General features: G+C 39.3%; 1 protein-coding gene across 4 annotated transcripts in view; it reads left to right on the top strand.

Annotated features, from left to right (window-relative positions):
* Positions 1-21,858, top strand: part of mast4 (microtubule associated serine/threonine kinase family member 4) — a 126,633-nt gene that overhangs the window by 94,847 nt on the left and 9,928 nt on the right. For 3 of the 4 annotated variants that reach the window (XM_079256724.1, XM_079256722.1, XM_079256725.1), the window contains 13 exons: positions 360-514; positions 600-675; positions 755-964; positions 2,260-2,361; positions 4,448-4,580; positions 6,713-6,774; positions 6,888-6,979; positions 7,089-7,297; positions 7,417-7,555; positions 8,425-8,557; positions 8,636-8,801; positions 19,229-19,330; positions 19,909-20,031. In XM_079256724.1, coding sequence (XP_079112850.1) covers positions 360-514; positions 600-675; positions 755-964; positions 2,260-2,361; positions 4,448-4,580; positions 6,713-6,774; positions 6,888-6,979; positions 7,089-7,297; positions 7,417-7,555; positions 8,425-8,557; positions 8,636-8,801; positions 19,229-19,330; positions 19,909-20,031 — 1,702 coding nt within the window. The remainder of the gene's footprint in view (positions 1-359; positions 515-599; positions 676-754; positions 965-2,259; positions 2,362-4,447; positions 4,581-6,712; positions 6,775-6,887; positions 6,980-7,088; positions 7,298-7,416; positions 7,556-8,424; positions 8,558-8,635; positions 8,802-19,228; positions 19,331-19,908; positions 20,032-21,858) is intronic. The other variant, XM_079256723.1, reaches the window with a different exon arrangement.

The raw sequence follows: 21,858 nt of genomic DNA, 5'->3' as shown, positions 1-21,858 counted from the left end.
ATACTGAGACAAAGATGGAAGTTACCAGCAGTCTAACATCTTAAACATCTGCGTCTTTTGTTTCTCCATAATTGAATATTCATTAAAATCTTAGCTAACAAAGTTAAAGATCAAACAAAAGCCAAAATTTAAAACAATGAAGAAGTTCCCTTTTAAAAGCTGGTCACAGCAGGCCAATATTTACCGCACAAATATTATGAGTGGTGATATTTTCTTTCATACCAACAGAAGAAAATTTAAAAACAAATAGGCTGCTTTCTTCATTAATATTATTTTCTAAAATCACGCAAATAAGAAGAAAACCCCTCCATCTTTTTTTTTTTCTTTTCATGTTGAATATATATTTGTTTCATTTCCAGTCATCCTGTTCATCACAGGAGAAACTGCACCAGCTGCCCTTCCAGCCCACACCGGATGAACTGCACTTCCTCTCCAAGCACTTCTGCACTGAGAGCATCTCCGGGGATGAATGCCGCCGAGCGACGGCCATGCGACCCCGCTCACGCAGCCTCAGGTGATGAATTCTCTCCGACAATTCGTAGATATGCATAAGAAGTGCTGCTGTTTAGTTACTGACTTGACTCTGATCTCTTTTTCAGCCCTGGAAGATCTCCGTCTTGTTACGACCATGAGATTATTATGATGAATCACGTCTACAAGGAGCGGTTTCCTAAGGTGAGGGCTGATGCGAGGACTAAGCCTTGCCATTGGCTGGTCTGCATTACCCAACTTGCTCTGTGCCATCTCACCGCAGGCCACAGCTCAGATGGAGGAGAAGATTCAGGATATCATCCGCAGCAATTCTCCAGAGAGTGTCCTCCCTTTAGCAGATGGCGTGCTCGGCTTTGCCCACCACCAGATCATCGAACTGGCCCGCGACTGTCTGGAAAAGAGCCGGTTAGGACTCATCACCTCCAGTTACTTCTGCGAGCTCACCGACAAACTGGAGAGGCTCGTTCTAGAGGTGAGAACCAAAAGATGTGTTGGGAAGGTCTTATTCTATTTTCTCTTTGTCCTCTGCTGAGGAACTTGTGATTTGATTCAGCTTTATTTGCATAGCGCCACTTCACGACAGTGTCATCTCAGGACACTTTACAGACGAGGAAAAACCAACAGATTGCATTGAATCTTGACTTTGATCCAATCCTCCATGTTGAGCCTGCACGAGGCGACAGTGATGTGTACTTTGTCCCGCTGAGTGGATCATTGTAGCAGAGTCAGATTTAAGCCTCCAGTTAATAATCTTATCCTAGCAAGAAGATCCTCTGTTGGCTCTCCTAACTGTCTGCATGATATATTTAGTTGTTTAGTAATAACAAAGCAAGCTGGGAGAGTTTAACTTCATTTAAGTAGTTGAAAATACAAAGTATTGAAGACAAATTTAGTGTTTTATATGTTACTTTTGGCCACTATGACAATGTGGACGATGAAAGAAAAACTGGCTGGGAAAAAGTCTGAAATCTTGTTTTCTCCTGCAGGTTTAAAGCTGAACATCATTTTTCACATCTTACACACACACACACACACACACACACACACACACACACACACACATATATATGTATATATATATATATATATATATATGTATATATATATATATATATATATATATATATATATAGTTGTGTTCATAAGTATTCATCCCCTTTCATTAAAGAAAAGGCTGAATTTACAACAGTCACTCAAATAACTGGAAACTTAAAAAAAAGAAAAGAACAAAAACTAAAAATTTGCAAAAATATAATTTAGTAATATAAGACACTGTTTTTTATTTAACTAAGTTGAAGAAAGGAAAAAAAAATACAAACAAATTCGTCCTGGACAAATTAGAGCACTTTTCTGTTGAACAGTGGGACAAAATACCTGTCAACAGGTGCAGAAGTCTGACTGAGAGGAACAGAAAACACCTGACTGGAGCGGAAACATTAAAGGATTGTTCAACAAAATATTAATTTATGAGTGATATAATATGTAATAAATCATCTTATTTGTTTGCTTTTTAAAAAAAATATTTCTATTGGACCAGAATTAGAAAATAATGTAATGATTTTCATAAAATTTTTATTTATTATTACTTTTGTCAATTTCAGCTTATTTTACAGGAGACTGTTTTGTTGCCTTCTTTAATGAAAGGGTATGAATAAATATGAGCACAATTGTACTTCATATTTAAAGTTGATGTTTAAATTTTCTTTTTGTTATACCTGCCTTTGACTGTTGGATCTCTTTTTCTTTTGTGTTTTTTTTTTTTTATAGTCCACAGAGAGGTCAGACAGCGAGGAAGTGAACTTCATCAGAGACGTGGTGAAGAAGATCCTCATCGTGATAGCGCGACCTGCTCGGCTCCTGGAATGTCTCGTATGTTTCATATCTCATCACCACTTTTACATTTCCAGTTATACTTACTTTTTTCCCCCCCAAGCAAAAATAAATCATTATAATTCTGCTGCATCTATTTGCATAGTTTGAATCACTGAGAACATTATCACCATGAAACACATGAACAGAACTGAAGTTAAAAGACAAAAGACTTAAAGCTCATTGTGAAAAGTTGTTTTAATCATTCAGGAATGTTGTTTTTTTTGTAAATGTGAATTTGGCACAACATCTAATTTCTGCCCCATTTAATCCCAACTCGGTTTATTTTAGAGTCACCTCACATATGCTGCAGTCTCATGGTTGATTCAGCTTCTTTGTTTTTATTGGCCAGTTTGCTCGTGATGGATTGATGTTGCTGTAGTCTGGATCTATGTGGTTACAAGGTATTAAAAGACAATGTGACAAATAAAAGAAAAAACGTGATAAACTTGTAGCGAGTGGAAAATCAGTAGCCTTTCTCACTTTAACGTGACTTTTATAAGTTTTAGCTCATCACTTACATCTTTGTAACAGTACTTTAATTGAATCTTTGCTTTTGTCAGCTGAAACATGCAGCCAAACTAAAACAGGAAATGCTAAAACCTATCTACAAGTTTGAGCATTTAGGAGGGTTTGGGGTGTTTTCTTGTGGAGCAATTAAAGGGTGAACAAAGGCTTAAATTCCTCAGATTGTTGGTAACTTCAGCCGAATGCACGTCTGTGATGTGAACAGAAGCAGCTAGTTGCTTTAAATTCTGTGACATCCACCCAAAAAGTCATAAAACAGTGTTGTGCTCCTAACTTTCAAGCTTCTGTTTGAGCCTGAACATGAAAATTTTTCTTTTAACGCAGTATTTACAAATTCTGTTGTTGCAAATGATGAGAAATAATGAAAGCTTTCATTTACTTAAGATTAGTACAATATTGAAGTATTTGTTTATATATTGCAAGTCATGTAAGTTTTTTAGTAGTGTTTATCACTAACAGAAATGGTCATTTTATTGCAGTAACTAAAGAGAGACAAAGCAAGACGAACCACAAAGCAGCATTTTGTGATGCTATTTGGTTCATTCAGTTTCTACTTCCTCCAAATGACTTTAGTATATGCTTTGGTGTGCGAAGGCTTGTACTTTGTGTTTCTTTTTGCATGAAAAGCAGTTAATAAATATAAAAATGATTTGGCTGGCCTAGAAATAACTCCTTCAATAAGAATCAAGTTTTTAAAGCTCTGCTTTGTAGCATAAAGTGAAATCTACAGTCAAACGTGACGTCATACTCCTAACCCTGCAGTTATTGTCAAAACATGCAAAAATTAAAGAAAATGTTCTCACCTTACACTGAGCATTTTATAAATAACAGGCCGCGGCTCCTCTTCCACAGCCAGCCTTTATAGATGCTACAGTTTCTCCTACATTATGGGGAGGAAAACAGCCTGCATCTTCACTAAATCCACTTTGCTCCGTTACCTTCTTAGATACCAAACAGCAAAGTTTCTGCAGGGTGTTAAATAAAACATTTTGACAGCTAAAGTTCCTTTAGTATGAGCGATCTAGGTAGAAAACCCCGTCAGAGATGAGCTTCTCAGAGCTGCAACAAGGTTTATCTCATCTCTGCAGCAGTCAGGTGATTATTGTCATGAAACTGCAGAGTTGAGTGTATTTGAGCAAAGTCAAGGGTGAGTCTCTGCAGCCGGGTGAGCAGTGCAGATAGACGGGGAGCTAATTTACATATTCATAGGTGTACACACAGAAATGCTGCATTGGTTTCATAACTCCAAATTTGATATTTTATATCAATTTAAAAAGGGCGGCTTAGTCAGCAGGTGCTTTTTGAAAAACCTGGATTTTTATTCAGATTTTAAGCCATGAAGTATGAGACGGGTAAATTTACAGCATGTTTCACTCTGTTTTATTTTCATTTTTTTTCCTCTTAGACAAAATGACCAGTGGAAGAAAACATGATTAAATCTTATGCTTCAACTTTTGGAGCAGATTTTACAGGCTTAAATAAACCAGTTTTAAATGCATTCATATGCATTTTGAATTGAATTGGAGTTTGTTAATGAAGAGATTTGCTACACTTTCAGGAGTTTGATCCAGAAGAATTTTACCACCTCCTGGAGGCTGCTGAAGGACACGCCAAAGAGGGCCAAGGCATCAAATCAGACATCCCCCGTTACATCATCAGCCAGCTGGGACTCACACGAGATCCTTTGGAAGGTACGAGAAGCACTCAGTTTATCATCATCTGCATCGGTAACATGCAAAACTGCCTTTACCAAGAGGCTCAAAGTCACCTGTGTGATAGATAGGTACATAGATGGACGGACGGACTTGTAGATACACAGACGGACGGACGGACTTGTAGATACACAGACGGACGGACGGACTTGTAGATACACAGACGGACGGACGGACTTGTAGATACAAAGACGGACGGACGGACTTGTAGATACAAAGACGGACGGACGGACTTGTAGATACAAAGACGGACGGACGGACTTGTAGATACAAAGACGGACGGACGGACTTGTAGATACATAGACGGACGGATGGACAGATAGATACATAGACGGACGGATGGACAGATAGATACATAGACGGACGGATGGACAGATAGATACATAGACGGATGGATGGACAGATAGATACATCGACGGACGGATGGACAGATAGATACATCGACGGACGGACGGACTTGTAGATACATAGATGGATGGGCGGACGGACAGATAGATACATCGATGGATGGGTGGACGGACAGATAGATACACAGACGGACGGACAGATAGATACATCGATGGACGGACGGACAGATAGATACATCGACGGACGGACAGATAGATACATCGACGGACGGACAGATAAATACATCGACGGACGGACAGATAGATACATCGACGGACGGACAGATAAATACATCGACGGACGGACAGATAGATACATCGACGGACGGACAGGTAGATAACATCGACGGACGGACAGATAGATACATCGATGGATGGGTGGACGGACAGATAGATACATCGATGGACGGACGGACAGATAGATACATCGACGGACGGACAGATAGATACATCGACGGACGGACAGATAGATACATCGACGGACGGACAGATAGATACATCGACGGACGGACAGATAGATACATCGATGGATAAATAATGTGAAATCAGATTCAACCATCATTCCGGTGCATCTGGACCCGTTTCATTATTTGAGTCAATTACTGTTATTTTGTCAGTGATTTGAGTGGATCTGATTCCGTGATGCATCACTGTGTGTTTCATTCCCAGATTTGCTTTTTACGGCTCATTGCTACTTTTTTCATCCATTAATACAAGCAGTCAGATAATTATGAACTCCTTTTTTATTTAGAAAAATTTCTCAAATCAGTCTGAGTGTTACGAAGAAGAAATGTAATAAACACGTAAACAATAATGTTATTTACAACTGGAGACATAAAAACTTCCCAGAAATATAAGAAACATGACTACACATTACAATACTTATCGATTATGTTTCTGCATCGATGCAGAATTGCCTACATCCGCACCGTGAAGCATCGCAGAAACAATAAAATTCAACAAGCCTCATAAAAAGGCTAAAAGACTGATTTTATATCCTGCAGAGCACAGTATCTGCTGCAAGTCTGTGAAGGAATGAAACTTTTAAAACAGATTGACTAATGTCCTGTACTGAGCATTTTATCTTTCTAATGACCCTCTGTCTCTACTGATTCAGTAAGCAACAACATTCATTATGACTAATTAGAAAGGAATGGCCTCCCTGCAGACCACAGGGATCCACACACACCGGCTCGTCTGTGCATTTCCCCTGAGTGACTCGCGTGTTTTATTTGCCCAGCACTTTGTGTGCCTGACGGAAATCTCCAAAGACAAACAGATGTGAAATAGCAGTGGAAATGTGTTTACAAGTCCTCTGAGAACGAGGTGCTTTTAGAGAACTGCACACATGGACGTTAACATTGTTCACACACAGACAGAATGTAAAAGACGTAAGCTGGGTTTAATGGCTTCTCGTTCTGGAGTGGTGTCTTTTCTAAATAGATGTTAGACGCGTGTTTGAGTTGCCAGATTTGATTTTTCGCCTCATTTATTCTCAGTTTAGGTTATCTTGGAGTCAGCACCTCGAAGCTAATTGGTGAATGAAGACTTAATGGTGTTGATGTTTTTGCATTTAACAGTTTCTGATTTCTCAGCATTTAGCTTGCATCTGCTTGAGTAACTACACTGCAGACATGTTATTTTTCCCACATATTTGATGTTTATAATGTACTTAAAACCAAACTGCTTGATCTTTGCTTATTTTTACCTGTTTTCTTTGTATAGAAATTGCTCAGTTGACCAGCTGTGACAGTGGGATCGCAGAAACCCCAGAAACGGATGACTCTGTAAGCGCTAAGATATTGATTTTTGTATTGACTTAGCCCATCTTTACCACAGACATAGCAGCCAAATACAGATTTTATCTCTTTGATTTGATTTATTGTTTGTCTTTCTTCAGTCTCAGAGCCTCGGCACAGCCCTGCGGTCCCGAAGGAAACCCTGCGAACTGGACTTTGAGATGACGAAGCTCATCAGTAATGGTGCCTACGGGTAAGATTTCTCTTCAGTTTTTTCCTACCAAACAAAAATAAAACTTTTTTTTCCCACAATCAGCTAAAATATGAACACTTGCACTGATTTGAATGGTTTCTTCCCACAGAGCTGTTTATCTGGTTCGCCACAAGGAAACTAAGCAGCGATTTGCCATGAAAAAGATCAACAAGCAGAACCTGATTCTTCGGAATCAGATACAGCAGGCTTTTGTGGAGAGAGACATCCTCACCTTCGCCGAAAACCCTTTTGTTGTGTCCATGTACTGCTCCTTTGAGACCCGGCGCCACCTGTGCATGGTGATGGAGTATGTTGAAGGTCAGGCATTGTCTGTTTGAGTGCTGCATATGAAAGCAACACACTCTGCTGTGGTGACCTCTGTTATTGTTGGTTTTTCCTAAAGCATATTAGTGACATCACTGCATTGATCTTTACAGGAGGAGACTGCGCCACCCTTTTGAAGAACATGGGTCCACTGCCCGTGGATATGGCCAGGATGTACTTTGCAGAGACTGTACTGGCTCTGGAGTATCTCCACAACTACGGCATCGTCCACAGAGATCTCAAACCTGACAAGTGAGACCTCAGACAGTTTTAAAACAGCTTCATCAATATCTGAGTGATCCAGAGAAAACTTGAAGAAAAGTTCCAGATCCTGGAGCACCATCAGCATCATCAGTTTTCCTTCTTTTGGCTCGTTCACTTCAAACACTCCTGTAGCCAAAGCTTAAACCGTGACGGAGCTCTCCAGAGTTTCATGTCACTGTGATCACAGCCTTATAAAATGCCAATTTTCAGTCATTTCTTTGAAACCCAAAACTCCATCTTGATTCCACTCTTAATCTCCCTGAAACAAAGCTTGACGTTTGCTCTCATAGCTTCAGCTGTGTGTTGCTCAGAAAAGACGAGCAGTTACGATTAGGTTGAATCAAATGAGAAATATTTTGGTGTTTTTAACTTATTTTGGAGGGGGGAAAAAAAGACTAAAAATGAAAATGTTAAATCTAAAATGTAACATGTTTCTAGAAATTATCATTTGAAGCATGTCTATATAAGGTATGACATCGTGAATCTGTTGGGGAAATTTCGACTTTGTTTTATGAGAGAAATTTATCTAAATATTTTATAAAGCACATGGATTTTATTCAACATAAAAAAAAAAAAAACAGCTTACATGAAAATCTGTATCCAAATAAATATATTAATATAAAACCTTGATAGGTATACATTTACCTAAATATTGGAAACTGGAAGTGCTTTTTTTTATGTTTGTATTTTTGGTGTGTACACATTTATTTATATAATAATACTGTTGCGGATAATATATTATTTTCTTAATTCTTCTTACTGTCATTTCAAAATTCAGATGCACAAAACTTTCAGATGAATACATAAAGTCTGTATATAATTGAGTCAGTTTGACTGTTTCTTCCTCCTCCTCGCAGTCTTTTGGTGACCTCAATGGGGCACATCAAGCTCACAGATTTCGGTCTTTCCAAAGTGGGGCTGATGAACATGACCACCAACCTGTATGAGGGACACATAGAGAAAGATGCCAGAGAATTCTCCGATAAGCAGGTAAATGTCAGTGTCACTAATACGATGGCTCAATTTAAACAAATCTCATTTATCTCGTTATGTTTTTTCCTTGTAAAGGTGTGTGGAACCCCAGAGTATATTGCTCCGGAGGTCATCCTGAGACAAGGATATGGAAAGCCAGTGGACTGGTGGGCTATGGGCATCATCCTTTACGAGTTCCTCGTGGGCTGTGTGCCTTTTTTTGGAGACACACCAGAGGAGCTGTTCGGACAGGTCATCAGTGGTGAGTGTTGCCTCCCTTTCTTCTTCTGTGATTAAAAAAAAAACCAGACTTCTGCCACCATGATGGACTGTCTTGGAGGTAATGAAGGGTTTCCATAAACCAATGTGCTGCCTTGTTGATCCAACATGTTAAACAGCTGCTGGGTCAGGCAGAGTCAGGTGGGAAGTGTGTCTGCAGGAACACTGATGTTTTGAGCTTATTGCTGCAACATGTGAACAAGATCAGAGCAAGTCAGGCATATTTCTTACCCACATGCTGGATATCGGTTCTGCACTGACCTGCTTGCCACAAAGTCGCATATTTGCACGCTTGAAGCTGGGCATGTTATATAATATGTTTTCTTTCAAAAATTGACTGCTGGCATTAGTTTGCAAATTTACGCTTATAAATTAAGCCTTTCTTGGATTTTATGGCACTGACAAAATCATTGCTTGAACCTAGCATCAAACATATTTGCATTTTGAAATTCAAATCCATTTCACTGAATTTAAAATGTGTTTTAGGGTTCATTCACATCAGGATAGTCTGCTGGACTCGGTCCGATTAGGGACTCTGTCCGATTAGGGACTAGGCTCAGTTGTAGGGGGGTGTATCCATTCAGACAGAGATTGAATCATGCTGCGGTCAAACGCACTAAACCTTTACAATAATAAATCTCCATTCCCACCAAAGATGGTACTACACCGGTATTTAGCAAAAGAGAGGAATAGACCCGCCTGAAGAAGAAAACTCTGTTGCGAGTTAAACATGGAGAAGAAAATATCGGTTTTTGATTTTTTATCGCGTCTTATGCACATACAGCCATACTGTATGTGCATGTATGCGCAGCCATACTGCAGAAATACACTGCAAGAATGGACGCAGTATGAACAACAGACAAGGCAGAGGACTCTTAACGCGATTGTTATGTATTTACCCACAATGCAATGCTACACTAAATGCAGGAAGTGACTTTGCTTTGTAGTCCGCTTCCTGTATTTGGTCCGCTTGAAACTACTTATGCTACTTTGTGGTTTAAGTTCTTTTTTTTTTTTTTTTTTTTTAAGAGGCAGAAAAATAAAATGACAAGCTGAGAAAACTCATTTGCCTGCAGCACTGATTTCCTGTTTTAAACAATAAAAACAACTGACTTAATTAAACGGTCATGAATTTCATGAAGGAGTTTTCACTGCAAAGGTTGAAATGGTCCAAATGTCGTTTATTAGAAAAAGGTTCAGGAGGGAGTCAGGAACAGGAGTACGATGACAGACTGGTGACTGCTGAGAGAACTGGCTTTAAAGGAGATGGTGGTGATTGTTCGGTTTATTTATACAGCACATTTTTACAACTGCAGCTGCCCAAAGTGCTCAATAATAATGCCCGGCTTGGGCCGAGACCCGCGTTTGTAGACGAACCGAGTCTGCTTCTTTGGTCCAAATCAGAATTGGCGCATTCACATTTTCCCCAACTGAAGCCTTTGCCTTTCTGAGCAAACGGTTTAATAAGCTGATGTGAATGTCCCCTTAAACTCCACTGAGAGTATTTTCTCCTGCTGGAGGTGATTTGGACAAAGTTTCGCAGCATCTGGTGTTGTCGTGCACATCAGGAGAAATTCCCAAACCTCATTCAGATGTGAATTAACCATTTGCAAAGTGACCGCATGGATTTCTCAGCTTACTGAGGGCTGAGATTTCCCAGAAGGCCAGTGGAAAAACAGATGGCAGCAAGTGGGTTTAACTTGACCCAAGACTACAAGTGAAGCTAGAATATGATGTTTTTTCATGGTCAGTTTAATCTGGAACAGAGTTGTCTTCTGCAGCTCAGATGAACTGCGCTGCTGTCTGTCTGTCTGTCTGTCTGTCTGTCTGTCTGTCTGTAGCTGTTGGATGACAGCCTCCATGTGTGACATAGAAATGAATGACATGCCATGACTGATTTGGTTTGCTCTCAATCAAACTGCACCAAGCCTCAGAGTGGCTGTTAATTAAAGGGCCAGATCACACTGAATGCATGCCATCGTGGCCTCAGGATGCACATACATATTCATAGCTTGGGCCCAAATTTGATTAAAATGGGGGACAAATGGCGCTCAGAGCCGACAATCAGCATGCTACAGACACGCTTTACTCCTCTCTGCAGCTAACACACAAACCTTTTCAATAAAAACTGGAGCTTTGGGGGGGGGAAGGAGCCCATTAGATTAGTGTCAGTCAGTTAAGTCAGTTCTGCAAACAGCTGTTTGACTGATGCATAAAGCTAACATGCCATATGGTTTGTTGCTCGGAAAGTCCTGACTGAAAGCATTTGGAAAAAAGGCAACTGGTGTGATTAACCTTCATCACACTGCATAAAAAAAATGACGTTTTTTCCTTATAAAACTGCATTCTTTTTCACAAAAATACAAAAAAAAATCATGTCTCTTGTTTCAAAAGCAACACAACTCGATCGTCCTGCTCTGTCCCCCTTTGCATCTTTTACTTGTTCCATATACTGATTAGTCTCACGGACGAACAGAGCGATGATCTCTTCGTTGAAGAATAACTCGAACAGTTCCCCTTCAGACACATCATTGTCTTCTAAATGTGGTCCTATAAGTTCACCAACAGTGAACTGTCTTACTGTATTTCAGCGCATTTATGCGCCGGCAGCTGTCGAGCGCTTGAAAAATTCAGGCACATGAATGCGGCGGCAGTGTGATGAAGGTTAAACATCTCTCTCCAGCTTTGAGTCAACTTGAACAGTTTTTTTTTTTTTTTTTTTTTAAACTTTATTTTTATAAGTGACATTTTTAAATTTTAAACAGATCAAAACAAAAATGCAGACCACTACATAATAAATGAACACAAAAACACAGAGCATACAGGGTACATCTAGACATTCAGGCAAGGCATGAACATTGTAATTGGTTTTATACATATACCTTTCTCTTTCTTTCCTTTCCCTTTCTTTCCCCCTTTCTTTTTTTTTTTTTTTTTTTCCCCTTTTCTCTTTCTTCTTTCCCTCTTCCTCTTTTTCCCTCTCTTCTTTTTTCTTTCTTCCCTTCTTCCAAAGAAGTCCATCACAAAGTCCTTTTTTTCGTGTAACTGTCCCATTTTTCCCAATATTTTTTACATTTTTCCGCGGCCAACCTTAAAGAGAATGTCAGTCTTTCCATGTCATAAATTTCAGAAACAATTTGTATCCAGTCTAGTGTAGAGGGGACATCTTCTTGTAACCATTTGCGTGTTATGGCTTTCTTTGCCCCTGCCAACAGTATTGATAACAAGTACTTGTCTGACTTCTTTAGTTTTTGAGGTACATTGCCTAAATATATGATTATAAAGTCGTATGGCAAGTCCAGCCCAAGTATGTTCTTAATTTCTTTTAGAACTTTTGCCCAGTAGGGTGCGATCTTGACACAGTCCCAAAAAACATGAAAGTGTCCTGCACAAGCATTTCCACAGTTTCTCCAACAATAAGCTTTATCTGGATCTTTACATTGTTTACTTGTAATATAAGGTGGTATAAAGAAACGTACAATGTTTTTCCATGTAAACTCTCTCCAAAGATTAGAAGAGGAAGTAGTCATGGCAACTTTACACATATTTAACCAGTCATCTTCAGAAATTATCACATCAATTTCTTTTTCCCAAGCTTTTTTAATATATATAGTTGAATGTTTTTTTAAAGATTGTAAACAAGTGTACAGCTTTGACATTTGCTTCTTTGGAGTCTTACCTTTGCAAGATTTCAAGAAAATCTTAACAAGTCCTACTTCTTCTTTCTTTGGGAGCTTAACGTTCTTATCAAAATAATGCCGTAACTGAAAATATCTGTATAGATCATGCTTTTCCAGACTGTATGTCTCTGAAAGTTGTGAGAAGCTTTTTAGAACATTTTTTTCTGAGATAGCCCAATATCCTGTGATACCTTTTTGTGACCACTGTGTAAAACCAGTATCTATCTTTGAGGGCAAAAAATCAGAATCATAGGCTGGCCATCGTAAAAATTTGGCACTCCTCTCAGTGTCGCTGTCCTTAAGTATTTTAAACCAAGTGTTTATTGGTACAACTATCCAAATGGGTAATAATTGTGAAGTTAAATATTTTTTAAGAAGAGGTCTGTCACCAAGCATGGACTGAAGAGGAGTGTCAAAATAGGATTGGTCCATTTCTTTCCACTTGGCCTCAAATGATGGGTCACACCAACACATAAGTATCCGTAGCTGTGCTGCTCTGTAATAATTTTCTAGACATGGCAAGGCTAATCCGCCTTCCTCCTTTCGTAATTGTAATGTTTGAAATTTTATTCTTGGTTTTCGTTTTCCCCAAATAAAATCTGAAATCATTCTATCCCAGTCATTGAATTGCTTAGAGGAAACTGAAATTGAGAGTGCTTGAAACAGGTAAAGAATTCGCGGTAATACATTCATTTTTATTATGTCAATTCTATTGTACATATTCATTGGCAGCAGGGACCAACACTGTAAATCGGCTTTAATATTTGAAGTCAAAATTGTATAATTTTCTTCATATAATTGTGATAAATCTTTTGGAATTTGGACACCTAAATATTTAATTTTATTATTTTTCCAATTAAATTTAGATATTTTTTGAGTTTCTAAAGATGGTTTATAATTGAATGAAATAACCTGGGTTTTTTGTAAATTTAGCTTGTACCCTGAATATGTACCAAATTCTTTTAGCAAAGACAGGAGATTGGGCAGACTTACACTGGGGTTAGATAATGTAAGAAGAACATCGTCGGCATACAAACAGGCCTTGTGTTCTGTGTCTCCTATGATGATACCTGAGATGTCCTTATGTTCTCTGATTGCCTGAGCTAAAGGTTCTATAAAGAGGGCAAAGAACGTCGCGCTGAGCGGGCAGCCTTGGCGGCAACCTCTCTCTAGGTGTACTATGTCAGAGAGACCGCCATTGATTTTGATTCTGGCGGTTGGAGAATCATACAACGATCGTATGCATCTAATTATATTGCTATTAAAACCAAATCTGTTCAAAGCTAAATATAAGTAGTCCCATCCAACAGAATCAAATGCTTTTTCAGCATCAAGACTGACAGCTATTGATTCTTTATTTTTCATTTTGTTAAAAAGATGAAGGGCTCGCCTTATATTATCATGAGTTTGTCTATTACAGACAAAACCCGATTGGTCTGTGTCTGTTACTTCAGGAATGATCGATTCAAGTCTTTTAGCTAATATTGTTGTAAATATACGGTAATCAATATTTAGAACTGAAATTGGCCTATAGGAGCCACATAGAGTTTTATCTTTACCTGGTTTGTGGATGACTGAAATTACTGCCCGTTTCCATGACGGTGGTATTTCTCCTCCTGTTAAGACGTGGTTAAAACAGTTTTTAAGTTGAGGAATAATTAAGTGTCGGAAGTGTTTGTACCACTCTGCAGGGTAACCATCTTCACCCGCCATTTTATTTGTTTTCAATTTAGAAATTGTTTTGCCAATTTCTTCTTCTGTTATTAGTTGATTTAATCTTTTATTTTGTTCTGTTCCTATTGATGGCAGGTCGAGGGAGGAGAGAAAACGGTCTATAGCTGCTTGATCCACTGATTGTGGTTGCGTATATAGTTGCGTGTAATATGCTACAAATGAATTCTGTATGTCTTTTAAATTATGATATACGTTATTATCAAGAGGACTTTTCACTTTGTGTATGAATCTGTCGGCCTGCTGTTTTCGTATCCTCCAAGCGAGAAGTTTCTTGGCTTTAGGTCCATTTTCGTAGTAATTTTGCTTCATAAATTTGGCTTTCATTTCTATTTGATCTTCATATGCTTTGTTCAATGTTTGCTTTACTTCTGCAATACGTGTTAGTAGATCATTGTTATTACTTTGCATATGTTCTTTTTCAAGGGACTTTAATTTGTCAGTTAAATTAATAATGTGACTTTCTTTTTCTTTTTTCTTCATAGAAGACCACATGATCAATTTTCCTCTGAGAACAGCCTTTGAGGCGTCCCATGAAATGCTCGGAGAAATGTTATTTCCATCATTATGGTGAATATAGTCACCGATTTCTTCTTCAACAAAGTTTTGAAATTCTCTATATTTCAAAAAGCTAGTATTAAACCTCCACAATGTTTCTTTACGGTCATTATCCAGGTGTAATGTTAAACAAACAGATGCATGGTCAGATATGTCTCTTACTCCTATTTTACAATCTACGATTCTATGTCTCTCTGACTTTAGCATAAAAAAATAGTCTAATCTTGAATGTACGTGATGGGAGTGTGAAAAGAAGGTATAACTTTTATCCGTTGGGTGCAGATTTCTCCATACATCCATCATTCCGAGTTTTTTAAGCATTTTTTTAGTTAAGGTTGCTTCTGCTTGGGTTTTTTTAATTTTGCTTGAAGAGTCTATGGCGGCGTTCAGACAGATATTCCAATCACCTCCACAGATAAACACACCAGATATTTCTGTTGCTATAAGATCAAATATTTTCTTAATTAGACAGTTGTCTTTACCAGGTGGTCTGTACAGATTTAACAAAGTTACTTCTTTGTGATCTATGAAACCTTTTACAAGTATATAACGTCCTTCCTTGTCACTGATTTGAGATGAAAATTGAAAGTCTATCCTGTTTTGTATTAAGATCACAACACCCCTAGAATTACCTTTTGTATATGAGGAGTAATACAAGTTTTTAAACCCCATTTTACGTATTTTTTCATGCTCTGCATCAGAAACATGTGTTTCTTGCCAGAAAATGATGTCATATTTATCACGTTTCATTTTAGCCAGAGCTTTGCTTCTTTTAATGGGGTTATGTAAACCATTTACATTAAGTGAGATTACTTTATAATGTTGTTTAGCCATAATCTAAAGGTGTAGAACACACATGCACCTCTCTAAATGCTCTGTTAAACACAAAAGGATCTGCAAGAACTGAAAATATAAAACATAATTGAACAAATAACTCAAATGACTTCCAAAAGTGAGGTATAAATCCACCTTCATAGTTGGGAGGGGAGTCCCAGGGAAACCGGGGGGCCCCTCTCCGTGCTTCTACTCTTCTCCAACTCCTGTCCATAGTAGCAGCACGTGGCGAAAACGCTCCGCAGGTGACGGTCTCTTATATCTTCAACCTTTATGGGCGGTGATCATCAGTGGAGCTCGTTGTAACGTAGGAAAATGTTCACCAAAGTGTCTTAATCATTCGGTAGTTTGGGGGCGTCTAAATCCTTTCAGTTTATCTTGAATGTACTTGGTATGGTCAGCTCTGCTCCATCCAGTTCTTCGTGCTTTTTCCCAGGCGGCTTTTCTTGGCTTGTGGCTGAGCGCGGTGTCATCGGTGTCGGCTTGTATCACTCCTCTCTTCTTCAGATCGTCCGTAGCATCATCTGGGTTGTTGTAAACAATAGTGGTACCATCGAGGAACACACGAAGCCTGGCTGGATGCAGAGTTTGGAAACGATACCCCTTCTCTTTCAATGTTTTGCGAATAGGATTATAGGCTTTGCGCTTGAGCAGAATATCACTGGGATAGTCGTGGTCAAAATACACACGTTTCCCACTGAACTCGATGACCTTCTTCTCCCATGCCGTGCGCAATACCTTCTCCTTAGTTGTATACTCCAAGAAACACATGACGATAGACCTCGGGCTAGCGCTCATCGGGGGTTTGGGGCCAAGCGAGCGGTGGCAACGCTGGATGTTAAGAGGCGTGTTTGAGAGGTTGAGCTCAGACTTCAAAAAGTTCTCCATAAACGTTAGCATGTTGGTTCCTTCGGCCTCCTCAACAATCCCATGTATTCGTATGTTGTTCCTACGTGACCGTGCCTCTAGATCTGATATACGCGTTTGAAGATCTACTTGCATTTGCAGAGCGTGTTCCAAGGCTTCTTTCGCATCGACATTGAACTCCTCTATGTCGGCCACTCTCTGCTCCGTCTCCTCCACTCTTTGCGTAACCCCTTTCAGGTCTTCTGCAATATCATCCATGCGTTTCCCCATTTCTCCTCTAAAGCCAGTCACTTCAGTTTTCAAAGCCTCGATGTTGTCAATCAGCTCCTTTTTGGCGTCATCTTGAACCTTTCTTAACTCCGCGATGATGTTAGCTTGGATAGTTTCCATGCTAGCTTCCATAGCTAGCTTGTTAGCCGCACTGGTCTCGGAGGGCGATGGCTCTTTGTTTTTCGCAGTTTCTTGCTGAATTGCCCTTGTCTTTCTTTGCTTACTCCCTGACATACTATTTTAACCGATATTTCACGTTTTAAAATGTTTTTTTTTAGTCAGGGAGTGTCGGACCGTCTGAGAGGTAAAACCTCACGCTTGTGCTCGCTTCCGCCTCATCCCGGAAGTCCAACTTGAACAGTTTAAATAAAAGCTACTCTTTTTGACTGATGCCGCACATAAAACCTGATGCTGTCATGTCGGCGTAGGATGCTGATGTGTTGAACATGCTTTTTCCACAAATGCAAGGTTTGAAAACTGATGCTAATTTGCAGATTTTTTCTTGATATGCAACGTTAGCATATCTTGGAAATGTGCTGTTTCCAGATGAGATGTGTTATCCAGCGCAGGTTGGGTCGAGTCAGCGGTTTAGTTTCTTGAAGACCTTTTCTCTGTCTCCTCCAGAGGATTTTCTTCAGATATGATGAAGATTTAACTGAAACTAAACTGTGATGTTTCAGAGTCTACGACTGTCGAGTCGTTACTTGCCCGAGGTTCTACTTATAGAGAAAACAGAGCTTTACTTCGGGTAGCTTGAAGACGCCCTACAGATATTGTTACGACCCAACGGTCTAGGGGTAAGAGCCGCAACATAAAACAAATGTGCCAGACTGAAAAGGGTATTGGGAAACTTTATTGTCTAGTACAAAATACTAGAACAAAGTAATTTTACACAAACACAATCAAGCACCTTTAACCCAGGCCATTAAACAATCAAAACAAACAGCAAACATCCAAGGCTACAAAAAAGCCAACAAAACTACAGACTAGGCCTTAAAGGCTCTTCAAAACCAACCACCAAAATAAACCAGTCTCAGAGAGGGCAAGCTGTAGCCACCACACAGCTGCCACTGAAGGAAGAACTTGGCGCTCTTTTATCCTGGATCGGAGAGGTGTCGAATCCTCATTGGGGCAGAGGTCAGCCACTCAGAGATGCCGACGAGACCAGGTGATGTGGAGAATCCAATCCCAGCCAAGGGGAAGCCAGATGATGGTTTCCAGGCTGAATGAAAAATAGCTTGATGGGCAATTGGGGGCAGCTGTAACAGATATTTTACCATTTTCCTAATGACGTCTAATCAGGCATCCATATCCTGCCTGACCTGTTAGCTCTCTCCATCCAGCAAAAGATGATCTTAGGATGACTCTTGCTTTGTCCTCTTGTGTTTTTTTGTTAAAATCAGTGACGTTGCGTGTTCAGAACAGCCAGTACTGAAACGTCGCGTCCCGGATGTCCCTGAGGACCAGGATGGATGATCTCTGGCATAGAGGACAAAAATTATTGGTCAAAATGTAGAATTTCAGAAACTTTTCTGTTAGGATGTAAATACTCATGTGGCCACTGTGAAGGGCTGCTTGCTATCTTAAATGTAGAGTACACACACTTCCACAGAGCTCAGAGATGAGATGCATGTTAGGTTAACTGGTGATTCTAAACTGGTGGGTATGGATGTGTGTGGGTGGGTGCATGGTGGTCCGTCACCTTGTGTTAGCTGTGGATTCTCACCGTGTGTCCCTTTGGTTTGACTCCAAGCCAGCTGTGTCCCATCACAGGACAACGTAGTTTTATTAATGGATGGACATTAAAACTGTGACATGATAAATTTTCCACCCCATGCCATCCGTCGGCCACGTCCACCGGCAGTCACAGAGCCTGACAAACATTTGCAGCTGATTAAACTGCGGTAGCCACACAATGTCTAAACTTCAGTCAAACTTGTTTAAATTTCCACCACCGTGGTAATATTCCCGGCACGGACATTTCTTGTACACATTTCTTGCTCAAGTTAAAAGGATTTTTAAAACTCATCTTTTATCCCATTTTTATTCCTTGGCCTTTAACCCAATTATTTTTGTTGTTGGTTTTTACTTACTATTTATTTATTTAGTTTTATTGTTTTAATTCCATTTTTACTGGTATGACCTGTTGTTTTATTGTGTTATTTATTTGCATTTGAACTGTTTTATTCTGTTTTTATTTTGGCCGATTGTGTACAGAACTTTGTTTCAACTCTGGTTGTTTTAAAGGGCTTTATAAATAAAGTTGAGTTGATTGTTCCTTTTTTAAATGACCGACCCTTTTACGCAGTTTAAGACACTAACGCAACTTTTCATAATAATTTCATTATCTTTCTTATTCTTTGTTGTTTTCTATCAGCATTTACACCCATCATGATGGCTTCACACAAAAACCACAGTTTTATGCTGTAAAGTCAAAAATGCAAACTGATGGAGTTGATGTTGTTTCTAGATGAGATCAACTGGCCTGAAGGGGAGGACGCTCCCCCTGCTGATGCTCAGGAGCTCATCACCTTGCTTCTCAGGCAGAATCCACTGGAAAGAATGGGCACAGGTGAGCACTCTGGGAAAGTGGGACAGCCAGCGAACCTTTGCAAACCACAGAGGCACAATGGGCCCCCATAAATTCTCATGTGCCACCTCAGCAACATTCATTATTCCAAGTCATCAGGGAAGAAATTGAGGTCATCCCACAGCAGAGCAGTTTATCCTGTGACCCACTGACCTCTTCTCTTTGATCAATTGCAATTATTTCCCAACTAGTCCATGAATCTAATTCCATGCATGATCAGGCTCTATCAGAGCGTAGATCTGCGGACTGTAAAAGTGACCGTCAGTGGGCACAAAGGCCGATGGGGTCGATGCACGTCGCCTCCTCAGTCTGGCAACAGCTCCTTGTTCGTTTAAGTGGCCGTTCACAAACATCGCCTGCTGTTTCACAAAAGGTCACAGGCAGGAAACTGTACTGCATAATTTATGGTCATGGTATCGGTTTGGCCTGCAGCCACAAGGGGAAAGGGAAATGCCGTGTAAGCTCTTCTTCACCTCCTGTGTTTAACTCTGAATATCAGGTGATTTGTGCACATTTTCCCCCACATTTGTTCTGAACGAGTAGTTTTAATCTGCCTGCAGGTGGCGCTGCTGAGGTCAAGCAGCATCAGTTTTTCCACAACCTGGACTGGAACAGCCTGCTGAGGCAGAAAGCTGAGTTTATTCCACAGCTGGAGTCTGAAGATGATACGAGCTACTTTGACAGTAAGTTAAGAGTCGACCAGTGTTTTTATTTATACAGTGAAATGGTGAATTATTGTCCTTAATGGCTATTTCTTCCCTGTGAAGGTTTACTTTGTAGACGTGTTCTTTTAAGAACACTCAAATAGTCTAAATGACATCATAGCTAGACATATTTTTCTTTTTCTTTTTTTTTACTTCATTTATCTGTCAGTTGAAGAAAAAAGTCATTAAACGGGTCTTAATCAGCCGCCGTGATGTATCTCCCTAAAGACTGTTTTTAAACATGAACACAGTCCATCAGTCTGGCTTTAGTGTTTTTCCTGCTAAAGCTGCAGCAGAACATGCAGCATGACATTTTCAGCCATTAAGTTTCTGTAATAATAAAAAAAAAAGTGTCAAACATAAAATTCTGCATAAATAAAGCTGGATTTTAAAATGAAAGTAACTCCAAAATATGTGTGTATCCATGGTTACAGTGCAAGCAGGAACAAAGTACCATTTCTTGCTTTTCAGCTTTGTTTTACTTTTTAAATTAATAGTCACCATTTTCCATCAAAGCACATTTTATATTATTTATTTTATTATCCCCTTTAAAGCATCGTGTTCACTACAGTGGACATCCATTTAAAGGCTGTTTTCTTGTATATTCATGCTATATTTGAATAATGATAATTTACTATAAACTTTTATAAATACACCAACTTTATTCATAACATCCCCACCAAAGCAGGAAACTGAGTGAAAAAAATTCACACCTGCGGCTTCATTTACCACCTTTACCTCAGTGATAAAAATGGAAAAAGAAAATGATGCAAGTCAGTTTTTAAAGAATATTTTTATATTATGGCAATATATTATAAATATTTCTATAGTATAGATCAAATAATATAAAGTCAAATTATAAAAACTAAAAAGTGTATCTGTATATGTAGAAGTAAAATATTCTATGTAAAAGAATGTGGCATTTCTTTATTAATAATTCATGCATCAGAGGGTTAATGTTTAGCAGGAGGAGATTTTACAGCTTTGTGTTTTTTTAAATAATGGTCACAATTTCCCATCAAAGCACAATTTACACTATTAAAACTCTTCACTTGTAATTCTGTAATTTAACTGGGTTTAGCATGGACATGTTTAAACAGCTCTTCTCATTACAACATGAAACAAAAAGTCTGTAAATAAATAATTTCAAACATTTTAGGATCTTTTTTCTAAATTTAGCAGAGAAAGTGAAGCTATTTGACTTTAATTTGATCATTTGTTTTCTGCAAAGCTGTACTGGAAAAACTGTTGGAAAAAATGTTAAATTCCTCTTAATTAAAGGGAAAAATGCATTTGTGTGATGAGCAGCGGAGCTGGGTTCGCTAGATCTTCCCAGCTGACACCAAAAAGCTTATTCTGTTCTTGACTCCTGTTTTGGTGCCAACATCCTGGCACCACCTCCTCATGCTGATCACCAGCCTGGTCAGACACTGCCGTGGGATGACATCCCATTCTGTAACCAGTATTAGCTGCAAGTCAGGCGTGGTTGTGATGGAAACTCTGGCATGAACTTCACACACAAACTCAAGATGGCAGGCTGTTCTGGAGGTAGTTTCTGGCAAAGTGTTTCATTCTTCTACATGCTACTGAAGCCCCAGTTTGTTCAGTAAATATACAGTTGAATCATCTGGAGGAAGAAACACCAAACAAGATCCGCTGTTTGACGTTTTTCAAGACGTGTTTACCTGGTTCAACCCACATAATCTGCTGCTCATCGTACAAAAGCCGCCAGCTAAAATGGGAATAATCAGGCTTTCAAACTAAACGTGCTTCATTAGCAGGAAGCATCAGAAGTCAGCTTGGTGG

This window comes from Telmatherina bonti (assembly GCF_933228915.1).
Source record: "Telmatherina bonti genome assembly, chromosome: 17".
Classification (NCBI taxonomy): Eukaryota; Metazoa; Chordata; class Actinopteri; order Atheriniformes; family Telmatherinidae; genus Telmatherina; species Telmatherina bonti.
The sequence above is the reverse complement of the archived record's forward strand: the minus strand, read 5'-3'. Positions and strand labels throughout refer to the sequence as shown.